The sequence below is a fragment of the Pundamilia nyererei genome, unplaced genomic scaffold, assembly GCF_000239375.1.
Source record: "Pundamilia nyererei isolate P.nyererei 1_Seehausen unplaced genomic scaffold, PunNye1.0 scaffold00210, whole genome shotgun sequence".
In the NCBI taxonomy this organism is placed as follows: Eukaryota; Metazoa; Chordata; class Actinopteri; order Cichliformes; family Cichlidae; genus Pundamilia; species Pundamilia nyererei.
In genome coordinates, this window is record NW_005187611.1 from 798883 (window position 1) to 823007 (window position 24125).

Genomic DNA, 24125 nt, shown 5'->3' on the forward strand with positions numbered 1-24125 from the left:
ACACACACACACACACACACACTGAACCTCATAGTGGTAAAATGATGAAGGTGAATTCTGCAGAATGGGCAGGTCGAGCATTAAATGTTCCTAAAGCTCTGTGCGACACGTCCCCAATATTATTGTTATCCATTTAGTCTTTAAATGATTCCTCTATGAGTTCCTTACATTTCATATCATTTAGATATCATTGTGTTAAGTCTCAAGAATGCATTTTTTCTCTTTATTACCCCAAAATGAAGTTAAATAAACAGCTGAGTGGTTCAATAGGTCTCCAGCCTGAATACAGCAGTCTTTGATCGTCTGTCTATGAGTTAATAATGAATCCATCATTCCCAGTTCACTTCACATTTTTAGAGTTGTCCAGGCATTTGGAGAGAGTCTCTTAAGAGTTGTATTTAATATGAATATTCCAATTTCCAACACATATTAGAACTCCCAGGGCCTCTGATGCGATCAAATTAAACACCTATGGAATGACAGAACTGCCCTGGACTGAATCCGAGTGTGATTTCCTGGTGATCAAGGCATCCAGCATCCCTATGAATCGCTGACTTAAATGACTAGAAACTTTAGTCTGTTTGAAATTATGCCACACCCCAAATTACATGGAGCTTCAGTCATCTATGTGCTTGATTTTGCATTTGAATTGTTTGTTTGTTTTAAAAAACCTTGCCAGCAATAAGCGAAACCTGTTAAAGAGCCTCACCAGTCTCCATAATAACCATAAGACTCGTAGGGATGACTTGAAACCCACACTGACCTCCAGAGCCCCCATCTTGGCTCAGGTGTGGGTTCCCTACTAATCAGAAGGTTGGTGGTACGATCCCAGGCTCCTGTTTGGTTGCGTGCCGATGGTCTGTAGGTGCGCTGCAGAGCTTTGCGGCCGCCCTCTATATGATGTATTTGCATTTTGTCTGAAGGGGGCAGTGCCAAAAATACGTGGGCTGCTCGAGGTCATCTTTGCGCTGCTGTTGCTCCTCTAGCTCGCCCTGCTGCTGAGACAGGAGTCTGACATAGACGAAGAACTTCTGCGTTAAAACTGAAAACCGTCTTTCTTTTGTAGCCATTTTGTGATGGGTTTCTTCCTCGTTGTAGTCACCTGCTGTTGTTCCCTTTCTTGTTCCAACTTTTCATACAATCATCGCTCCACCTACACGTTGCTCACTGACGTCAGGCTCCACACTGTTGGCTTTTTGAAGGACTTCACCCAAGTTTGTCTCTCTTGTCTCTTTGTTTGTTGAATTCCCACCAGCGCTCTCTCGCTGAGTAGCCAGCAAGCACAAAAGTATGAGCAGGAATCAGCTTTCAGACCATTCTCATTCCCAGGACATCAAATACTGCAGTTTTGTCACTGTTGGCATCTCAGAGAAACCAAAAGGTTTCCTGTGGGGTTGATGTGCGATGCACCAGGTTACACCGATGATGGCATTGGGCTCTCAGTCCTAACCAATGATTATAAAGAAACTGTTGGCTTCTCATTAGGTATTATTTTCTATAACCAAGTAGTTTTCATCTATCAGTAGGCTACATCAGTTCTCTAACCAAAAACCTCCTTGTGATTGTTTTGGCTCTAACAGATTCCCTGCAGTTTGTGTTGAAGTTGCCAACTTGTCACAGAGCGGTAGTGAAACTTTAAATTAAAGATGGCCTCCATTTCCGGTTTGTTTCGTACCTTTTGCTGTTTCACCTCTACTTGGCAGACAACTACCGACAACCACGACAGTTTGCTAGTGAGCAAAGCAGCGAGGTTTTCGGAGAATCGTCCTCATTGTGCCCGGTTTTGAGTAATTGCCACCGACCTCCAGCAGCCACTTGTCAGACAGTTGGGTAAAACAGTTTTTTCCCTAGTGGCTGGCATTGCCAGCGGCTTTCCAACCACGCTCTTGGCCTGTGTTGCAACTAGGTGCCAACCTTCGGCGTACCATATTGTCACATCTAGCTTTAAAGAGTCCATATCCCTGAAAAAAACGTCAGTTTTGGATGCTTTGCCCTGTTTTAGGGTTCTGGTCTGAAACATCACTCCAGACATGGATTATAAAACATCTCTGCTGTTAAAGGTTTTATTAAGGTGTCAAGCTTGGCTTGGAATATGGAGGATTTGGGTAGATGACAACAAACTGCTGCTCTTCCTAAATATGTTACTAAACAAAGGTGTACTTGGTTTTAGACAGGGAGGGTATATTTAGATATGATTTTTATGATCACGGCGAGGTGGATGTTCCTTTGGATTTTTACTGGGATATATTTGTAAATGTTCAAAGTCAAATGAAGGAGCTTGAAGAGTAAAAATATACATCAGTTCAATCCAACCAATGAAAACAACGACGCGAGTAACTCAAAAGAACGCCGCAGCAGAACATGAAACTCGGCAGGCGGATGCGTGAGCTTCATTTAAAATGGGAACTGAGGATTTTGTGTCTCACTGTTCACATGTCAAAAAGTATCAACAGTGCTGAAAAAAAGATGACCTACAAACCCGTTAATCAGCTTACAGACCCACCTGTCTCTGACCAGCTGTGAGTGATGATAGACTGACCTGTAAAGCTTTTCTCCAGCAGCTGACCTACCTGCACACACAACTCACAGACCAAACCCTTACAAGGATTAAGCAACTGGGGGTGGCGTGGTGGCGAGCACTGTTGCCTCAAAGCAAGAAGGTCCGGGTTTTGAATTTGCATGTTCTCCTCATTACTGCATGGATTGTCTCCAGGTACTCTGGGTTCCTCACACTGTCCAAAGACATGCAAGAAGGTAGACACCTTTTCCTATCTTCAGTCTTGCCTCATGACAGCAGGGATACGCTCGATCCAAACTTGGATTAGATAAGAGAAAGAAAAGAGATGGATTACAATATACTGGCTATCAGCTTCTGGCTGAGTCTGTCAATGCTTGTTTTTATTGATTGGGTGGCTGGGAGGGAGGGAGGGAAGGCATGTTTACTAATTTGGAGGTTCAACTCCTTGAGAATTTAACTCTGTGATTACCAAATGTAGTGCAGTCTGAGGATGTTCACGGGTAGCGACCCATAGCCAAAAGGTTCACAAATAATTTCAGTAATAAAATCAATTATATTTGTATCTGCATGAGCTCTGCACTGTGACTATGCCAAGGCTGCGCTGGTCCATTGTGGTGAAGAGGGGGTTGTGTAAGGATGAAGGCGAGCTACACTCACCGATGGCCTTGAAAGAAAAATATCTGTGATAAAAGCGGCAGAAACGAGCCTGAAGAAACCCGGGAAGACTGAGGGTGTTGGCAGGTCTGAGTGAGGAGCAAAATCAAGGCGTGAACGTCGGTGGGCAGCAGAATGTTACCAAACGGTTAGTCAGGACCTTTTCATGAAGCCTCGAGCTGAAGTCTTCTCTGTCTTCTTATTGTTTTAAACCTTGATGTGATGAGCAAGGGGCGGAGCTAACAGAGAGAGAGAGAGGGTACCAGGTGACTGAAAGTCATTACCCAATCAGTCATTAGCACATCCTGGATAATGTTTTAACTCTTAGAATGACCATAATTTATAAAATAGGCTGAATGTTTTGTTGAGTGTGACCTGAAACCCACGACTGGGCCCAATCAAAGTTTGATTTCTGTGGTGAAATCGTGGATTCATGAGGTCAGAGAGTGACTTCCAAGGCGTCATCCAAACATGGTGGCCACGCCTAAGGTGCTGCCCCACTACCTAGACGACCGGAGACTGAAACCAGGACAGAAACACCTACAGACCAAATTGTGCCAAATAGTTCAGCTTTTAAAAAAATCCCCAAAACTAGAACCTTCTTAGTCAAAGAAATTCACTGCAGCAGAGGCATCGTTAGACGGAGCGCTCCAAGAGTTTTGAAGGAACTTCAAAAGGAGAAGAAAATCTTATGAACTTTTTTGGCTGGTCGTGGAGTTTGTATGTGCAGGTGAGCGCTGAAGTTTAACTTAACTGAGCTAACGCTTCAACATATTTGCCCAGATTGGTGCCCTGAGGTGTTCAAAATGGCAGCCAAGTGGCGAGGCTTGCTTCTAGAAGGACTTTGACTGTAGGTCAAAATCACGTAAAAGGTTTGTTGAACCCCCCCTCAACGATGAGCGGAACATCGGGATCGTTTCAAACAGGAAGTTGTTGCCGATGTTGGAGGGAATTGTGGGAAATGGTGTGTGTGGTCAGTTTAGCCTGAAGTAAATCTTTTCCAGTCTGTTGATTTAATGACTGCTGCTCTTAACGGTGCTTTCTAAACAACTGAGACGCCATCTGCTCCACATCAGCATGCTGATGTTTTCCCATGACCTCCCATCACGTTCACATCTGCACACACACTCCCTGCCGTATATAACTTAATTACTGTGTGTACTGCACACACTCACAGCTCCTGCAACTCATAATTTTGCTGCTCTGCTTTCAGAGATTTCATCTGAGAAACGTAACGTCATCTTAAAAGTCCGCAGGCCGGGTGTAGATCTCCATCACAGGCCACTCTGTTCACTCAAACGGCTAATTTTGTATGCTAACTCTAATTTCGTGCTCCACTGAAATATTAAACAATTTATTCATTGGGTAAATATTCGGCTTTAGAGACTTTAGAGATCTTAGAGACCTTTTTTTTTAATCCGGGAGGAAACAAAAATGTGGAATTGCTCAACAAACCCACGTGCTCTGCAGGAATGCATCAGTCATACCACATACAAATCTCTAAGTCTAGACTTTGGGCTGTATAAAAAAACGGATGTTTACTCTAGGGAGGGGGGATTTCAATCATAAATACTGTTCAATATTTGCTGGAAACTATTGGACTTTCCTTTAGTCGCCCTGTTGTAGCAGGCTTATGTTAGATGTACCCATCAGTGTTTGGACTCGACCATGTTTTTGCTTATTTTTGAGGCTTTTTAGATGTAGAAGTCTTTGATTGGTTCTCTTGTTTCTACTGTAGCATCTCTGTGCACCACACTGGTCTGGTGATTGGCAGCTGTATAGACAGTGTAAAAGATGGATGTAGCCGTTGTGACCCAACGGTTTCTGAAGACCTGTTATGAAGCCTTGAGCTGAGTGTTTTCACCATCGCCTTCTTGGTGTTTTGAAACGGGATGTAACAACCTATGAAACGGCTTCTCATTCAGAGGTTGTTAGCCAATGAGGATCCTCCTTTCTGACTCTTTACGTTATGAAAATGTACAACATAGACTTAATATAAATAGACTTTGTGACTGAGGTCAGAGCAAAGAGCTGTTTAACAGCAGACTTTTATAGGACCAGAAATCTTCTGCCATCCACAGCTATCGCCCCCTGGTGGCTGTTTAATAGACTGCAGGTTTAAGGCACTTTACCACTGGCTTCACTTTTAAGTGACGGCAGCTGTCCATCTTTATGCTTTCTTTGAGTTGTTAACATGTTTTTATTTCAGCTGTTTAATAGTAATGTAGAGGTTTACACAGTGACCTAAACAGTAAAAGATCTCAGAGCTCCGATCCTGGTAGGAAACATGAAACTTTTCAGATCGCATCATGAAGGACATCTGGCATAAAAATCTGCAAAATCAAACATGCTGAGCTACCCACCATGGCGACTCTTTGTTAATCAGGCAGCAGCTGAAAGTCCTTTATGTTATACTACATCCTGCCAAACCCTGCCAGACAAGTTTTTTAAGATGATGAATAATTTAAAGACTGTTTGTAATTATGAAATTCATGACCAGCTGTGCTGTCAGCCACTGGTCACTGAGGTTTTACCATTTCACCATCATGACATTTTAAAACTAGAAGGGACAAGCAAGGGGTGGATGTGACTGAGAAAGTAAGCGACACTGCAATCAATCACTATTGCAAGTTAGCACCACCCTAAAGCAAAACTTGTTGACCTTCTATTTCAGTCTCAACTGGTCCATAACTTACAAAACGAGCATTGTGTTCTGTTTAATAAGACTTTAAACTCACGATTGAGGCTGTAAAGTCACCCGGAGAGTGTTTAGTGAGCTCGTAAATCAAAAGAGCAGAAGGGTCGTTTTCTCGTAGAGGCAACACAACTGGGTTTGTTTTTGCAGACAGAGAATACGCCTCCCTATAGACACATCCACACTGGCTTCACTATTCAGACCTGGAAGTAAGGATAACTGGACCAATTTATATAAAGCATGAGGTAATTAGTTCAATATCCCAAATATTACTTTACAACATAAAGTAAGTTTTTAGAAAAGACTTAACCCTTGGGTAGACCTGGTTTCTACTAAGGACTCATTATTTAACATCAAATAGATTTCTGTGGATATCCTTTTTTACACACTTTTCCTTTTTCTTCTGGTCGTTTATTATGCACAGCCGGGTGACACTGCATCACTTCCCTGAGAAAGCTGCATGGACACACCATGGCGACACGGAGAGAGTCAAGCCTGAACAGCCCATCGGTTTCCTCTGTTATCGCCAATCAAGTTCACTGTTGACCATCAGGAAATGTGTCTGTTGCTAAAGGGCAGCAGTCACTATTGGCTCTGACACAGAAACATTAAGATGATTTGCATGAAATAAGCAAACAGAAACAAGAACAAACAAACAGAATAAATCTGTTTGTGCACAAAGCTAAAAATGAAATAAATTAACTGCAGGACAAAGAAACATGAGGTCAAGTCATCGTCAAAGGCTGGAGAAGAGAAGTCATAAATACACTTTGATAAAACAGCAATAAAACCATCAAGGCACCAGCAGGGCCACCAAGGCCAGTGCCCTATTTCACAAATTATAAAGAGTGCGGTCCAGTATTTATGACTTCTTTTCTTTATGGAATAATTAATGGAATACAAAAACAATATAAAAAGTCAATAAAAACACCCCGTCTGAGGAATGTGGATCTATAAAACAAGACCCAACAATACTATGAAAAATATAAACCACATTTAAAATACTGAAAATCAAAGGTTCAAAGACACAGTGGTGGAACATAAAAGCCAGAAAAAGGAAGTGAAAAGCAAAATAAGTGAAACGCACAAACACATTCGGCTGAGTCAGTCCCGTCTCCTCGCTTCTTTGGAAGTTAACAAATCTAATAAAGAAAGTATTTTGGCTTTGATTGAATACAAAGGCTGTTAGTGTGTGAAGGACAGCTGAAGTAAAAGCTCCTGAAAACAAAGAGCAGCAGAGAAAATGTCTCCTGGATTTAGAGGAAACCTGCCGAGAGTTTGATGAAGCTTCAGGATCTGCAGACAGAAAGCCTAACCAAAATCCCTTTTTTACAAATATTTTTAGCTAACAACCTAACACAAACCCTTGTATATTTTTACCTGTCCCCTCCTCCTCAGGTCCCTCCTCCTCCTCCAGTCCCAGCTTGCTGACTAAGAGCCTCTCTCTGGAGCCGTCCTGCTCACCGTGCGGCCACCTGGGGGCGCTGGATGCCGACTCTTCGCAGCAGCCGAGCTCTGACCCGGGGCCGAGCTCTGACCCGGGGCCAAGCTCTTCCACATCAGGTCCCGCCTCCTTGGAGGGAGGGGCAGAGCTAGCAGAACGCCGTGGTTCTGCGAATGGGCTCCTGCTGGTGAATGACACGGGGCCGCCGGAGCTGCCAGCTACCACAATTACACCACCGAGCAAGAGCAGGCCGCCGCTGCCGGGACCTAAACCTCAGGGTAAGAATTTGATTCACTTTTTTTTTTTAACACATCCATGAGGTCATCGCTCACCTGTAACTCCGCCTTCCACAGTGCCACCGAAACCCCCCCACCTCCAGCAGCAGACAGGGGTTTCCAGGCCGCGCCCCCGAGCACCAGAAAAGCCCCTCCCACCTACACCCCCCTGCAAACCCCTCCCAGCGGACCCTCGGGCAGGCCGACCTCCACCTATTCGTGCAGACGGCACCGCCTCCCCCACCTGTGTCCTGTCACTCATCGAGAAGTTTGAGCGGTGAGTTCTGATTGGTTAAGGAGGAGTGATGTCATTATATGAGTCTTTTCTGTTTGTTTATTGTTTGTTTGTTTACAGGGAACAGATCATTGTGGTTCCTGACATCACCGGTGGGGCGCTGTGTCCCCGCCTCTCCGACCCCCCCTCCTCTCTGTCATCCTCCCGACCTTCATCACCAGCATCATCACTGGCCCCGCCCCTCCCTGAAGAGGAGCCGTCCTGTGAGCTCACGAGCCACGACGACATCACACAGGGGGATGACGGTGGGCCTGAGGGTGAGGATGAGGGGGGAGTGGGTGATCTACCTGATGAGGAAGATGACAATAATGGCGATGACGTTGATGACGATGAAGACGATGATGATGAAGAGCTGGCGGCTGCTTGCCGGGACGATCACCATCACAAGCGTCTGTCCATGGAGTCGGGTTACAGCCCCTCAGAGAAACATGTAGAGGATGATGTGGTTGCCGTGGAAATGAGGGAGCAGCAGCTGCAGCCGGCACTGCTTGACCAATCAGAGTTGCCCTCCGAGCGTCTGTCCCTCCCCTCCTCGCAGACGGACGGCAAGCTGGCCAATCGAGACAGCGGCATCGACAGCATCAGCTCTCCCTCGCACAGCGAGGAGCTCTGCTTCGCGGGTGTGGATGATGGGGGCGTGGCCTATCAGTGCAGCCCCGCCCTTTTGCCCAGACTCTCCAGCTCATCCTCGTATGCTGGGGAGGGAGGTGAGGGGGAGGGGGAAGAGGGGGACCCGAGGGCAGGTGCGAGGCGGAGGAGGGAGTTTTCAGAGGAGGGAGACAGCGACCTGGAGGAGGAGGAGGCGGAGCTAACTCTGGTGCTGGCCCCTCCCAAGACAGACCGACAGGACTCTGCTGAGGTGAGGATTCAGGTGGTCTAACCAGGTGGTCTACATCCTCAGGCTGATGTTCGTGAGCCGTTACACATCTGTAATTTCGTTTTGGATGAAACTGAAAATGGTTACAAAAAGATGGGTTTTAGAACAGACGCTTTCACTTTTCATGGAAATAACTGTTCCACCAATAGGAATCTTGGACAACATGTGGGAGTTTAAAAAGGTCGACAGGGGTCAATAAATACACAGAGGAGATTGATCTGGAAAACACGGGGCTATGTTTCAGGTTCATGTGCAGGCCCGCATCCTCATACAGATGTTTTACATGACCGACGCAGCTGCAGGCTTCAAACACTGGTTTGTGTTGAATATCTGCATTTAGACTCTTTATTAAAGTAATAGTACAGGATCAAAATATAAATATAATATAAGTATTAATATAATGCATATAAAAACACGGGAAAATATAACATAATAAATTATATTATTATAATAAGTATTTCTAATGCATTCAATTCTGGTTATGATCTCACTTACTTACGCTACTAAAAACCCACCAATGGGCGGTTTTTTCCACACCTGCATTAGTTTAGTTACAGTTGAGAATATATTTAAATATGAGAACAAATTTAATTACTAACGGTGTGAACCATTAGAAGTGCAATAGAAAGAACAGACGTAATGACAACAATGTCCTGTATGTGGTTCGGCTCATATCATCACCAAATATTTATGGTAACTATTATTATATCTGTGTTTTCTGTTACCACAACAACCCCCAGCCGGTCGCGGCAGATAGCCGCCCCTCCCTGAGCCTGGTTCTGCTGGAGGTTTCTTCCTGTTAAAAGGGAGTTTTTCCTTCCCACAGTCGCCAAAGTGGTTGCTGATTGGGGGTCGTCTGATTGTTGAGTTTCTCTGTAATACTGTAGGTTCCCTTACATTACACTATTAAGCGCCTTGAGGTGACTGTTGTTGTGATTTAAAACTGAATTGAATTGTTATTGGTAAGCAGGGATCTATAAATCATAAGCCTAAGTGGCTGAATTAGTGCTAAATATGTTAAAAATGATTTGGGGTGTTTTCAACTGAATGGAAATCAAAGGCAGTCACACTGTTTGCAAATACACAGAAAAAGAAACTACTTTTATTTGAAGTAAATATTTGAATGTATGAATCTTGGTACCCTAAGTAGTTTATAGGTTTCAAGGTCGTTGAGTAGTATTTAGAGCATTACAGTCATAGTAATGCTACCGTCTTTATTGTATGATGCCATCCATAATAATTCAACATCGTTATTATATCTATGTCCTAAACCTAGCTATATCGTTTAATGTTATAATAATGATAATAACAATGCGAATGAATGAAAACTCTCTCTGACTTGAACTTGGGTCTCGCCCAAACCAGCCTCCAGGTTTGGGCGTTCTTGCCTTTAAAAGAGGAAAATATTTACTGTGCACTCACTCGTTTAACTGTCTCTGTGTCCAGATGTCTGTCCAGCAGAGGGTCTTCAACATCGCCAATGAGCTGCTGCACACAGAGATTGCCTACGTCTCAAAGCTCCACCTGCTGGACCAGGTGAGTCGAGAGTGAGTCTCCTCAGCCTGTGAGCCAATAGGAAGAGGAGCTGCCCACCACACTAGGCTTAGCTTACCTAGCTGTCAGTCGCTCGCAGGTCGTCTCCTCCTGGTACAATCAGTTTGTCTGTTAGCCGACTTTCACGTCACTGAGCTGTCACTGTTGCCATGGAAACCCCACAGTATTCCCACTGCAGGCTTGGCGGGTGTGAACTTTTTCCTGTTGTGAGAAATATCAGCCCGACTGAAGCCATCTCCTCCCACAGGTTTTCTGTGCCAGACTCCTGGAGGAGGCTCGGTCTCGCTCCTCCTTCCCCTGTGATGTCGTTCTGGGGATCTTCTCCAACATCTGCTCCATCTACTGTTTCCACCAGCAGTTCCTGCTGCCGGCGCTGCAGAAACGCATGGAGGAGTGGTGAGCCTCCATCTCCTCTTCCTCTTCTCCTGCTCCTCCTCAGGAGCTCCTCTCACTCCCTTCCTCTTTGTTCCCACAGGGACTTAAACCCGCGGATCGGTGACATCTTACAGAAGCTGGCCCCCTTCCTGAAGATGTACGGCGAGTACGTGAAGAACTTTGACCGAGCCATGGAGCTGGTGAACATCTGGATGGAGAGATCGACTCAGTTCAAGACCATCGTTCAGGAGATACAGGTACATAATCCAAATCTTTACAGGACATAAATGATCTGCTGCTGACGGCTCTGCACCAGATACCACAGGGACCTTCAGAGGTCTGCAGCCTCCAGGCTGCTCAGGGCGTCCTGTTTGGGCTCATTAGTTTAAGATCATCACTCGTTGTTGTGTACAAGCGTGTGCTTGATGTTTCTGTGCAGAGGGAGGAGCGCTGTGGGAACCTGACTCTGCAGCACCACATGTTGGAGCCGGTTCAGAGGATTCCTCGCTATGAGCTGCTGCTCAAAGATTACCTCCACAGGCTGCCAGAGGACGCCCCGGACTACAGGGACGCCCAGAGTATGAAAACAAACGCACAAAAACACGACTGCCTTGAGTTCTCTAGGCCACCAAATAGTGTCAACCGTGCATTATTAAGAGAATCTAGACAAAAATATATTGTATTTTCTTTAGTTTACTATTATCATTGCCTATTATTCTGTTATATATTAAAGTCCTTAACCTGTAGAAACAGAAATTCTCTGCTAGAAACGAGATGAAAAGGATAACTGAATTTATGAGTAGGAAAAAGGAACCACTTTAATATGTGGAGGAAATCACAGCTACCCACGAGCAGGATGTAGCACCTCAACAAAAGTGTAAAAAAAAAAAGAAAAGCAATTGTCAGCAGCTCTCTGACTGAGTGCATCATCTGCTGAGGAATTTGGTTAATGTGGTGCAAAACAAGCTAAACAGACACTTCAGGAAGCCTGATATAACTGATGTGATGGAGCTTCCTGCAAAGCCCAAACCCACAAGACGATACAATCAAAAGAACTGACAACATGCCAGACGGCGTATCTGATTACAGGTGTGTCTTTAAACGTCAGCTTTGTTTTTGAGCACAAAATATTTTAAAAACACTGGTTTAGGCTAAAAATGAGAGCTCGGACATGTTCCAGGCTCTAGTCTTGGAATGTTCTTCGATTATAAAACAGAGACACTTGTGTGCGATCAAGTGTGTTTAAAAACCTTAAAGAACAGGCCAGTGAAAACCAAAAGGCCCAGTTAGATTAGATTTGGCTGTTTGCACATGCAGCGTCGTCCTCTCGGACATTATTAGATCCCTAGAGGAAGTCCCGTTCTGAGCGCTTGCACTGTGATTTCACCGTGAATCTCAGACATGTTCAGAGGCTTCTGTTTCAAACTGGGAGCGAAGGATCGTCGGTACTGATAAGAGCTGCATGTTTGGCTGTGACCGATCAGTTTTCAGTTGAAATTTCCAGTTTAAGAGCTGTAACGTCCTGAGGTGCCCGAGGATCTGAACCGTGGTGCTGTCATGCCGATTCAGAGCAGAACGAAAACACAAGAACTTTTTGGCTATAAAATAAAACCTTCAGGTAGAAGGATCGCTGTTTCCACACACTGCAGGACTTCAAATGAAAGATCTGAAAGATCTAAAAGAGCTGCTGTGCTGAAAACAGGCCAGAGTTGTACCAGAGCGTGAACCTGAATATGAGATCAGGCAAATATGAATCGAGTAAAGCTTTTGAATGTTTTTGATCACACTTCAAACAGTTTATGTAAGAATTCTGATACACTATCTTGCCAAAAGTATTCACTCATCCATCCAAATCATTGAATCCAGGTGTTCCAATCACTTCCAGGACCACAGGTGTATAAAATCAAGCACCCATACATGCAGACTGCTTCTGCAAGCATTTGTATTTGAAATAACAACTCGCTCTGAGCTCACTGAACTCCAGCGTGGTACCTTGATAGGATGCTACCTGTGCAACAAGTCCAGTCGTGGAATTTCCTCAAATTAAATTACATCAGCTGATAGTGGTATTATAACAAGGTGGCAGTGATTGGGAACGATAGCAACTCAGCCATGAAGTTGTAGGCCAGGTAAAATCACAGAAAGGTCACAGAGATCACCAACTTTCTGCAGAGTCAGTCGCTACAGTCCTCCAAACTCCGTGTGCCCTTCAGATTAGCTCAAGATCAGTGCGTGGAGAGCTTCATGGAATGAGCTTCTACAGCCGAGCAGCTGCAGCTGAGCCTTACATCAGCAGGTGCGATGCAAAGCAGCAGATGCAGCGCCACCACTGGACTGTAGAGCATGGAGAAATGGTCTCTGGAGTGATGGTCCCTTCCTGTTCCAACATGACTGCGCACCAGTGCACAAAGCAAGGTGCATAAAGACATGGGCGAGAGAGTTTGGTGTGGAAGAACTTGACTGGCCTGCACAGCGTCCTGACCTCAACCCAACAAGACACCTCTGGGAGGAATTAGAGCAGAGACTGTGAACCAGGTCTTCTTGTCCAGCATCAGTGTCTGACCTCACAAATGCTCGTCTAGAAGAACAATTAAAAATTCCGATAAGCACCCCTTAACCTTCATAAAGCATTCCCAGAAGAGTTGAAGCTCTGGGTGGGACAACATTATATTAAACTCTATGGAATAATAATGGGACACTACTCGACTTCGTGTGTGTGAAAGCAGACAAGCAAGTACTTTTGGCAATATAGTGTAACTGCAGACTTTAGTTTGGGTTCATCAGCTCTTCTTCTACGGAGCAAACTTTGGGCTTCAGGGAGCGCTGCTGCACAGAGAAGCTAGAAGCCAGAGTATTTGGTAGCCTCGCCCTCATTGGTTCCTGGGTCTCTGTGTGTCTGAGCTACTGGCTCATGTAACTGTCCTCTCTCTCCTGCAGAGTCTCTGGAGCTGATCGCCACAGCAGCCGAACACTCCAACGCTGCCATCAGGAAGATGGTAAGATACTCTCACACATTCGACACCCGGAGCTGTGAGCCATAATCACCCCCGTCTGCCGCTGTTCACACCACATCACTCAGATAAATGTGGCCCGGGATAGATTAAAGCTCAACTTTTACTTCATCTTTAATTAAACTCTCCTGATTACGCTCATTAACTGCCCGAAGCTCCTGGTAAACACGACTGCTGCTTCAAAGGTTGGTTTATACTGCAGGTTCGAGTCTGCCTGAAGAACGTCGGGTACCCAGGTGGGTTTGCAGAGGTCTCTCAGCGATGGCGTGATTAGCATGGTTAATGTAAACAAGAGCACGAGAAGCAGAAATGTGGATTCATGGAGTTCAGGCTGGTTTTTGCTGTAATGACTCAGAGGTCTGAGCCTCTCCACCTCCTCTCAGCGGGATGTTTGCCGCCGTCTCTAATCAGCTGTGACTGATTAAAGGAAAGCCGCTGCTGCTGATGTGAGCCGGTTTCACTCAGCTGACAGCTTTTTGGAGATTTGTGCAGGAGGCAGTGAGAAAACGCGACATAATCAGACGAGGACGTGTGAGTGGCATTAAACAAGCTTTAGAGGGAAGCTAATACTAAGAATACACTACAGCCGCTCATGGCGTTCAGTTAGACAGAGCTTAACTTCTGGACATTGGTCCAGACCCCATCACGGTTACCATGCTTACATTTTTCATATACTGCATTTCCTCCAACTTAGAAACATGAGATGTACAGCTCAGATGGAGGGTTTGGACACAAAGTCAGAGGCAAAGCTCAGATGGTTTGGACATGTGCAGAGGAGGGAGGGTGGACGTGTTGCTGAAGATGGAGCTGCCAGGCAGGAGGAAATGAGGAAGACCACAGAGAAGATGGATAGAGTTGTGGTGACCCCTAAAGGGAGCAGCTGAAAGAAGAAGAAGAAGAAGAGGGCAGTTCCTTCAACCATTTTGCTGTGATTTGCCAGACTCCAGCTGTTTCCTTTCAGCCAAACATCAAATATTTTTACAGTGTTTCCATCAGGCAGTGATAGCAGATTACTCCAGACCAGTACGTATGTGTAGTATGTGCCCTCTCTGCGCTTTAACCCTGTAAAGCCTGAACCATGAAATAAGATGTAACATTTTTGCTACATCTGGCTCTTGTTTTGCAGTTTGGTGCTCACAGTTTGTTCATCTGAAACAAAAACATAAAAGGAGTTTGGGTTTAAAGAAAATCACACCGATGATGTAGATGTCTCAAAGCTCGTGTGTCACATGGTGTTTTAGGGTTAAAACTTAAACTGGAAGCGCTCCATTCGAACCCTGATCTGTAGAGTCACCTCAGAGGGGATCCAGACTTCCTGTAGAGAAACTCATTTCAGGATGTCAGGCCGTCTCCCGGCTGACGACTCGCTGGAAACGCTAGAATGTAGATCGAAAACTTTGCCTTCAGGCTCCGCAGCTGTCCTAGTAATCTCACAGTTTGCCTTTTGTATCTTATATCTAAAATTTAGGTTTCCAGTGAACTTAAAATGCCCTAAAAGCCTCATGTAGCATCGGCAGGAACATGAACCGCTAAGTGATTCTTTTATGTCTCTGCCAGGAGCGAATGAGGAAGCTGTTGAAGGTGTACGAGTTGTTGGGAGGAGAAGAAGACATTGTTAACCCAACTAACGAGCTCATTAAAGAGGGACACATCCTCAAGCTGTCCAATAAGAACGGGACCACGCAGGACAGATACCTGATACTGGTACTTCCCTGTCTGTGTCTCCTTCTCAGCGCTTTACAGAGTTCATAGGGTCATAGTAACAGTAATAAGCGACACCTGCCTCTCTCTGCAGTTCAATGACAGGTTACTGTATTGCGTCCCGAAGCTGCGTCTGATTGGTCAGAAGTACAGCGTCCGAGCCCGAATCGACGTGGACGGCATGGAGGTGAGCTCTCCGGCTTTTCTCACTGAAGACACTGTTAGACTCAGAGTGTTTTTGCATTCAGCCTTCAAACACCTTAAGCGCTCAGTAAAGTCAAGAATATTAATGTGATCTACAGACTAATAACAACTAGACGAGCACTCGTTCAGTGTCCGAGCTTCATAAAGTTGGCCTGGTGGGGTTTTGTGTTGTCCTCCAGAGACACAGACACGCGGTATTAAAATGTGCATCCACCTCAGCTTTAACCGTCGAATAGAACTAACAATGATAAAGCGAGATCAGAGAGGATGATGATGAGCGTGCTCAGATTTAGCCTGAATATTTTTAACAAGCTAACAGAGAATTTCCCGCCTGTGTCCTCAGCTGAAGGAGACGAGCAGCGTCGCTGTCGCCAGGACGTTCCTGGTGTCGGGGAAACAGAGATCCCTGGAGCTGCAGGCCAGGTACAAACACCTACAGAGACAGAAGCACACTCAGTCCTGCAGGAGGACTCACTGTAATCAGAATCTGTCTCCCAGGATAAAAACACACTGAAGTTTGTTTCTCAGGTCGAGTTTTGCTCCTCGAAGATTTGACTGATTTTCTGTTGGCTTTGCAGGACGGAGGAGGAGAAGAAAGACTGGATCCAGGTAAGTGGTGCTGATGCAGCGGGCGTAGATGATCCGATACTAGCACGTTAGAAACTGCGGAGGAACATTCGGCTGCAGACCTGATGGGCTCGTGGTGTGCTTTCAGTCAGCAGTGGCGAGTACTGTGAAGCAGGCACAGGGTCAAACATAAGGTCTGGGGGCCAGAATCGGCCTGGCAAAAGACTCCAATCCGGCCCAACAGACATCTTTGGACAATACAAAGAAGACTTAATTTTTTAATGGATTTTACAGCTTGTCCAACTCACAAAGATGTCTCCCACAGCTGCTCTTAATGCACCAAAGTACTAAAGTATCAGATAAATTGTATAATATATATGATATTATTACAGGATAGTCTCGGTAACAAACTGCCTGAACTTTTCTGTAGTTTTATACATTTATGTTTTTACAATTTAACCCCCAAAAGTTGTGCCTACAGATTTCTTTCATTATATATAATTACAGCAGCATTTATTTATTATGCAAAAATACTGAGACTGAGGCTGAAATCACACTTAAATTTGTTATATTGAGATATTACAGGGATTAAATGTGAAGATAAAGTGACAGGAAGAGGATTTTCACCATTCTGGCCCAAAGCCAGCTGTATGTGGCCCGCTGCTTTAGGACAAATTTCAACTTGACTGATAGTAATGAAGGATTTTCTTCTTCTTTTTTTAATGAAATCCACCCTTTACTTTGTTTACATTCAGGCCATCCAGGCGACCATCCAGAGGCACGAGCAGACGATGGAGAGTTTCCGACACTTGAACTGTTCACTCCGAGATGATGACTCCACGCCGCCTCACTCTCCGGTAACACAAACACTCAGCGACAAAATTGACCCCCTGACATGAAGAGTGGAGTTCTTGAAATCCCAGAAATCATTCAGTTGTGACTCATATTCTCCCGTCTCTGCCTCTCAGAGCTGTGCTGAGCTGGGGAAACGAGCTCCGACTCCCATCAGAGAGAAGGAAGTGACTCTGTGCATGAAGTGTCAGGAGCCATTCAACTCCATTACCAAGAGGCGCCACCACTGCAAAGCCTGTGGACACGTACGTTCTTCATCCATAACATCTGTCTGCAACACCTACAGACAATTTAAAATCCACAGCACTGGACGACACCAGCTGATGTTTGCAGCGTCTGCAACGCCAGTGTGATGTGTTACAAAGCTCTCCACATTCAGACTGTTCCCAACACCAGCCACATCTGTAGTGTCTGTGACATGTGCAGCATCCACAACACCTCCACCTGCTGCTCACATTTATTGTACCCAGCATATCAGTATATGTCATACATGAGCTGATGTGAACATCTGTCGTAGCCCAGCACCTGGATATTTGTAGTATCTGCAGCACGTGTCTGCCAGACGTTTGTGGCACAACAGCATTTTCAGACTTTACACAGCGTTGTCATAGTTACCAATTGTGTGATGGTCTATGTCGACTCCAGGTGGTTTGTGGGAAATGCTCGGAGTTCCGCGCTCGCCTGTCGTACGACAACAACCGAGCCAACCGCGTTTGCATCGACTGCTACGCCACGCTCGTGGGCGTGTCGCCGTCTCCCGCCGGGCTGACCAGCAGCAGCCACAGAAGGCGCTCCATCCTGGAGGTGAGTGTGACCACGCTCTGACATCACCCGGCGTTTGCCTCTGTCAGATCTCCACGCATGGAGCCGCTTGCACATTTCAGGATTTCTCCTTTCAAAGATGCTCGACGGGTCGAGTGTCGCAGACAGCTGATTCTCTTCTCATCCATCTCTCGTTGCTATAGAAACAGGCCTCGTTGGCAGCAGAGAACAGTGTGATTTGTAGTTTTCTGCATCACATGGAGAAAGGAGGAGGGCGGGGCTGGCAGAAAGCCTGGTTCGTCATCCCCGAGAACGAGCCGCTGGTGCTCTACATCTATGGAGCTCCACAGGTACGCTATAAATTTACATTCATGTCAAATATATAAGAAGGCGCTTTCCTGTTAATCCAATTGAACAGGAACCGGCTGCAGTTCATACAGGGATCCAGTAGAGGTCGCTGCATCCCTGGATGGGAATGGAGATACAGTTAAATTTTTTCAGCTGCACCTCCTTTCACCTCTGTCCTTTTCTTGTGAGCGCTCTGTACAAAACAGGAAATGCTGGGAGTTCTGGATTGTATTAGAAGCTCTCTGGTGGCATTGACAATCTGCAACCTTGCTAGTGCCCCCTACAGGCTTCTTTATTGATTACAGCCACAATATTAGCAAACACTGTCCTGCTGGAACATCAGCACCTCGTCCTATGGTGCCTTCTGTATGGAAGCCTGTTCCTGCCACTGAGGAAAACCTTTTTTGCCATCTGTAAGTCAGAATTTCAAGTTATTTCTCAGAAGTCGGATTTACTAAGATGAAGTTTGGAGATAATATCCCATAATTTTGATTTATGGATGATTTATTTTCAGTGGCAAAAAAAGCTTCCATACTTCTGTGAGGTCACAGAGGAAGCTTTGAAAAGCAAACTCACACTAAAAGTTCCTCCACTTTGTGTGACTCTGGTCAGGGAATAACTCTTTGTTTACATTATCAACCAATCAGATCACGGCAGACAGAAAATTATGATGGTGATGGAGGCTTCCAGTTTCTGTTCTGACTGGTCTGGTCTTTGACGTTGGGATGAAATCGAATTACACCCTCAATGAACTCAATTTATTCTTTTTCCCACAGGATGTGAAGGCGCAGCGCAGCGTGCCTCTGATTGGCTTCGAGGTCTCTCTGCCCGAGTCGTGTGACCGCCTGGAGCGACGCCACGCCTTCAAGATCTCACAGAGCCACCTGACCCTCTACTTCAGCGCCGACGGGGAAGAGCTGCAGCGGCGATGGATGGACATCCTGTCCAGGGCTGGGAGGGGGGAGGAGCTTCAGTTCCACCGACCAATTGTGGAGAGTCTTGAGGAGGAGGGGGAGGAGTTTGCAGCTGTGGCAGAGGAAGAAAACACGTGATTCTGTAGGACAAGGAATGATGGCGATGATGAAGATGGGGGCCTTTAAATGAGGATCAGTTGGAAACCAGAAAAGAAAACAAACTGTTGTAGCTAAAATATCTCACTCACACACACACACACACACACACACACACACACACACTCTGCTCTCTCTGTGTATTTAAAGTTGCGTGGTTCGTCTGCATGATTCCTCCCGGCTGTCCACACGAGTTGGCGTCTCTCACTCTTTCTCTCTGTCTCACTTCACCTTTTTCTAACCAGTGTTGAATCGGCGTAGTGGGCGGAGCCTCTTCTGACAGTTGTCTCTCCTTTGAACAATCACGTCACACTCATTCGAGTGTCCTGCGTCACCATTTTCTTGATTTCAGCACTCCCACGAGCCTCAGCTTCATCCGGAGTTATGACATCACCGTCGCGTCCTATTTGAAATATTTCGTCCACAAAGACCCGAAAGTGAAACGATGAACGTGCACCGCTCATTCGCTGGTTTTTAAGTCATTATAGTAACAATTCAACATTTTTCTCCCTGCTGTCGCGCAGATAAACCAGAAGACGCCACCTCTTGTTTGTGGCCACTTTTTGATACTTCACAGAATAAATAAAAATTCAGTATAAAAACGATCCGCACATGAATTGATAAGGACAAGCGTTATTACTTTCAGCTGCTGCAAACCCCGAAGCTCTCTGATTGGACGTTTCCTGGACTTGATCAACAATAAAGCACATCGAACCAACCCCACTGCAAGTCCTCCGCCGCCCACACTTTAAGTTCATGTAACCGGATTTCTGGTGAGAGTCTCTCGCTGGTTTGTAACAGGTTTGGTGACTGGGAGCAAATAAAGTCACATTTCCTCTACAAGTAATCAGAGGTGTTACTTCCAGGGACTCATGCTGAGAAATTTAACCCTGCGTGGGATAAAATCCTCGTTTAGATCTGGTGGAAAAGCTGGTAGAAGAACTGAGCTCCTCAGCAGGCGTCACAGGAAATGGAAACGACTTTTAAATAAGTGTGATGTGTCTGAGTCAAACAGCAAAAACAACGTTTCAGAACCACGTTAGTCTTCTCCTGATGTCGTCTCCCGGCTGGATTAATCCTCTATGAGCTCCTGAGCATCCACAGAACATGCAGAATGTGCTCCAATCTATGAAGATTCAAAACACAGTTATTATTTTATATAAACACAAATATCTGACAAAACAGAGAAAATGTCAGGAGCGAGTAATCCGAGCATCCTTAAACCCCCACTTATAGTCAGATGAAAGCTGATTGGTTGTGGAAGTGTGACTCAGGTCCTGATTGAGAACAACAGGCTCCAAAGGTCAGACGTGTGAATCCCAAATGTAAGGTGAGGATGTGAATAAGCAGCAGGTTTCCTCCCTGCGTTAAAAAAGAAGCTGAGCTGTGCTAAAAAAAAGGTCGATGGTGGGAACAGCAGATTTGAAAAACACAAAGGAAGAATTGGACCGATGTTTCCTTCATCAATGCACTTAAATGACTTTTGGATTTTTACCGCCAATTTACCCCAGTGAAGAAATTCTGGCTTTCAACTTTTCAACCAATTGGAGGAAAGCAGCAGTTCCTCCGCAGCAGCCTCTGCTGTTGAGGTTTTAGCTGAAGCTTTCCTGCCCTCTGCTGGTAAAGTCCGGAACTGCAGTTAAAAAAAATCCCTGATCCTGTTCCTCACAGACCTGCAGAAAGTAGCTCAACGTTTGAAGGTTTTATTTAAACTTCTCAGTCTGAGATATTTTTTCATGTATTTATTTCCTGAGAGGATGATGTTTGTTTCTCAGAGTTCAAACAGTTTCTTCAGTCCGACTAAAAAAAAAAAAAAAAGCTGAATCAGACAAACTGGAAGTTTCTTGTATTTATTTATGCTTAACAACTGAAGAGGTGTTATTAACTGTTCAGTCTTCTGCACAATAATAATATTATTAATAATAATGAGTTAAATGTTGATGATTGATTTTCAGATTTTCTTTTGAAATTAGGATTTTCTGCTCTTGATCTTCAAAGGTTGGTATGAAAGGACTTTGTATCTCCTGATTTTGACCAAGAAACTCTTTCTGATGCAGATACAGTCTCAGTTAAAATGACTAAAAATAAACATTTTGACTTCACATGTTCTGATTTTGACATAATGTCCTAAATTTAATAGACAGTTCTGTTTCATTATTTAATCTGACTGAGGTACAAACGCCAACATTTTAATGTAACACTTTGCATTCAGGAAAGAAAAGCCTTTCGAGGAGGTTCTCGTGTAAATATGATTCAGTTTTTATAATTATTAGGTATGTAAGTCATGTGGTCCTGTTAAACTACAACCTCCAAAATACTTTGCTTTTGTGAATGCAAAATGTCAAACATATAATTTGGAAGAAGAAAATGTTTATGTGGAGCTGAAAGGATTTATTTTGAATTTCTAGCTGCTCCCAGTGTCTGATTTTTGTGTTTTTTAATGGCAGTAAAATGACTATTTTGGAGTTTTAGATTGTTGATTCAGACATTTGAAGACTTGGACTCTGAGAAACTGACGTTTTCTGACTTTTATTGACCAGAAGATTTATACGATATAAAAAATAATAATGGAAATAATCGTCCAATGAAAGGACTCTTACAATGATGTTTTTTGGATGTATAAAGTTTGGATGTTTTTAAGGACAGAGTCTCTAACAGGTCCTGGACCGGACTGCGGACCTTCACGTCTCTCTGGGTCTGACCCATTCGGTCTTTTGTTTCCTGAAATGAATCCAGCGATTAGATGGAGCCGATCTGAACAGAAATCAAAAGAAAAACTAAAGGCTTTTGTTGTTTTTCTTATTTTGACTTGCAGTGGTTCAGTATTTCTCTCTCTGTCTCTATAAACACATTTTGGACAAAGTGTTTTGATAGTGAAAAAAAAGCAGATATTATGAATATTATTGTTACACTACGATGAACTGAAACGACTTGTTGTTGGATATTTCTGTGTTTATGAGTCTGGATTGTGTTGATGTTTGCTTGATGCAAGTTGATGCAAGAAGAAAACAAAGTAAAGATTTTGTAAATATATAATTTATTCTCCCGTGACCCTGTCAGGTCATGTGACTGTGTAAAGGTTAAAAGGTTAACGCTTGCTGTTCCTCCGCACAGCCAGAGCCACGCAGACGGTTCGAGGACTGATGGGGTGAAGGTTAAAGGAACAACCTGACGTTTCAGTGACGTCTGTAGCTGTGAGATCGAACACTGGAAGCAGGGGGAACCTGTTAGCGTAGAAAGGAAAAGAAAATACTGCCCGGCCAAAAAGAAACGTCACACACTCTTATGGTTTTCTGGACCGCCTTTAAATTTGTGGTTTGTGTCGACAAACCTGTGCATTGTCACAACAAACTTATTTCCATCCAGAGTTGTGGTCATTTATTGATTGAAGATTCGAATCCCTGTCTTAAAGATTCTCAGAGCGGTTATGGTCTGGACTCTGTGGTGGCCAATCTGATTTGAGCCCGATGCATCCTGGCAAATCCAATCATTGACGTGGTCAGCTGACCTGTTCTAGGTCACGTAACATTGCTGAACCATGACCTGACCAACTGAAGAAACCCCAGATCATAGTCGTCATGACCTTTGTCCAGTGCTCCAGAGTCTGATCTTTATACTCCCTAACAAATCAAAGCCATTCTTTTCAATTAGCTTCACCAATAATTGTTTTCCTTAAGGGGACACAGATGTTTTGTCCCAATCACTGCGTGTGGAAATTGATTTTTTTTACACGTTCACCAAACGTTGAAAGTGACAGCCGATCCCAATCGTTCAACACATTTTTCAGACCACGTATCTTTTTTAAAGATGATGGTTCAACACTTTCTGGATAATTCTTAACCCAGTTCTATGATTTTCAGTATCTCCTTTGCTTGAAGCAATAATTTGACCTTCTAGTAAGAAAGTAACGTGTTTTCCATGACCCAGGATACGTCTTCTGACACAGTTTTTAAAAAATAAGAAGCTACTCATATTAATCACTGGACTAATTATCCAGAGGATGGCTCTTGCCCATTTGCTTATTGAACTCTAGATAGTGACTTTCTTTTTGGTTTGGCAGTGGATAAACTTATAAAATGGCTGGTAGAGAGGAGTGTAGTATGTCGATCGATGTGGTGGTTATCTTTGAGCGGAGTTTAAAAGACGACGCTTTTCCAGGACAGCTTTCTAAAGTTTTCTGTCAGAATTGATCAAAATTCTGCTCAAGATGGTGGAAGTTGTAAAATTAGACAGGAAGAAATACAAGTGAAGAAAGTTAAAAGAAGTTGAAGAGTAAATGCAACAGGCTGCATGCAGCTGCTTTGCCTCGTTAACAGACTGTTAATCAGTTATTGGTGGTCGCTGATAAAGCTAAAATACCAAAGATGTGCTTGTTCCTGCTCCTCCTTTCACTTTCTGCTGGACCGTCACAGTTTAAAGGCCAAGCTACTCATCAAAAATCAGTCAAAATCATGAAACTTGTGTTAGTTATCGAGCTAATGACACGCAGCTGCTTTCTCTTAATGTAAAATGCAAATGAATAGGTTGGAAAAGCTAAGCTAACAGTTCCCCTTTGCTTCCACAGTTTGTGCTAAGCTACATGCTAACCAGAGCAGAATCTCTGGGAAGCGTTTCGTGATTCTGCGTTACACAAACTTTCCTCTCAAAATGTGGAAGTTTTTCTTTAGCTTCTACCTCCCCGCCTCGCTATCTGGTGCTCAGTCTGCACGTGGCTCTGGTTGCTACAGTGTGTTTTTTAGCGTGTTTTTGGCATGCAAAGCAGTGATAATGGAAGGAAATGGCCAGTAACTCAGCCTTATATAGCTCCCATCGTCATCAACTGTTTTGATGTGGTGAAAAATGTGTTGCGTGGTCAACGCTTAAGTTGCTTCTTTTTGTTTGAGTTTTACTGAATCTTTTCTGTTGCCAGAGATCATTGCAGAC

The 24125-nt window shown here is 44.4% G+C and overlaps 1 protein-coding gene across 2 annotated transcripts in view; it reads left to right on the forward strand.

Annotated features, from left to right (window-relative positions):
* fgd1 (FYVE, RhoGEF and PH domain containing 1) overlaps positions 1–19300 on the forward strand; it is a 34266-nt gene extending 14966 nt beyond the window's left edge. For both annotated transcript variants that reach the window (XM_005747995.1, XM_013914622.1), the window contains exons 2-18: positions 7266–7589; positions 7665–7863; positions 7942–8740; positions 10205–10294; positions 10560–10708; positions 10788–10944; positions 11127–11265; positions 13625–13683; positions 15256–15402; positions 15494–15586; positions 15947–16026; positions 16182–16212; positions 16926–17027; positions 17139–17267; positions 17668–17826; positions 17988–18134; positions 18909–19300. In XM_005747995.1, the coding sequence (XP_005748052.1) occupies positions 7266–7589; positions 7665–7863; positions 7942–8740; positions 10205–10294; positions 10560–10708; positions 10788–10944; positions 11127–11265; positions 13625–13683; positions 15256–15402; positions 15494–15586; positions 15947–16026; positions 16182–16212; positions 16926–17027; positions 17139–17267; positions 17668–17826; positions 17988–18134; positions 18909–19184 (3080 nt within the window). In that variant the 3' untranslated portion in view covers positions 19185–19300. The remainder of the gene's footprint in view (positions 1–7265; positions 7590–7664; positions 7864–7941; positions 8741–10204; positions 10295–10559; positions 10709–10787; positions 10945–11126; positions 11266–13624; positions 13684–15255; positions 15403–15493; positions 15587–15946; positions 16027–16181; positions 16213–16925; positions 17028–17138; positions 17268–17667; positions 17827–17987; positions 18135–18908) is intronic.
* The last annotated feature ends 4825 nt before the right edge of the window (positions 19301–24125 follow it).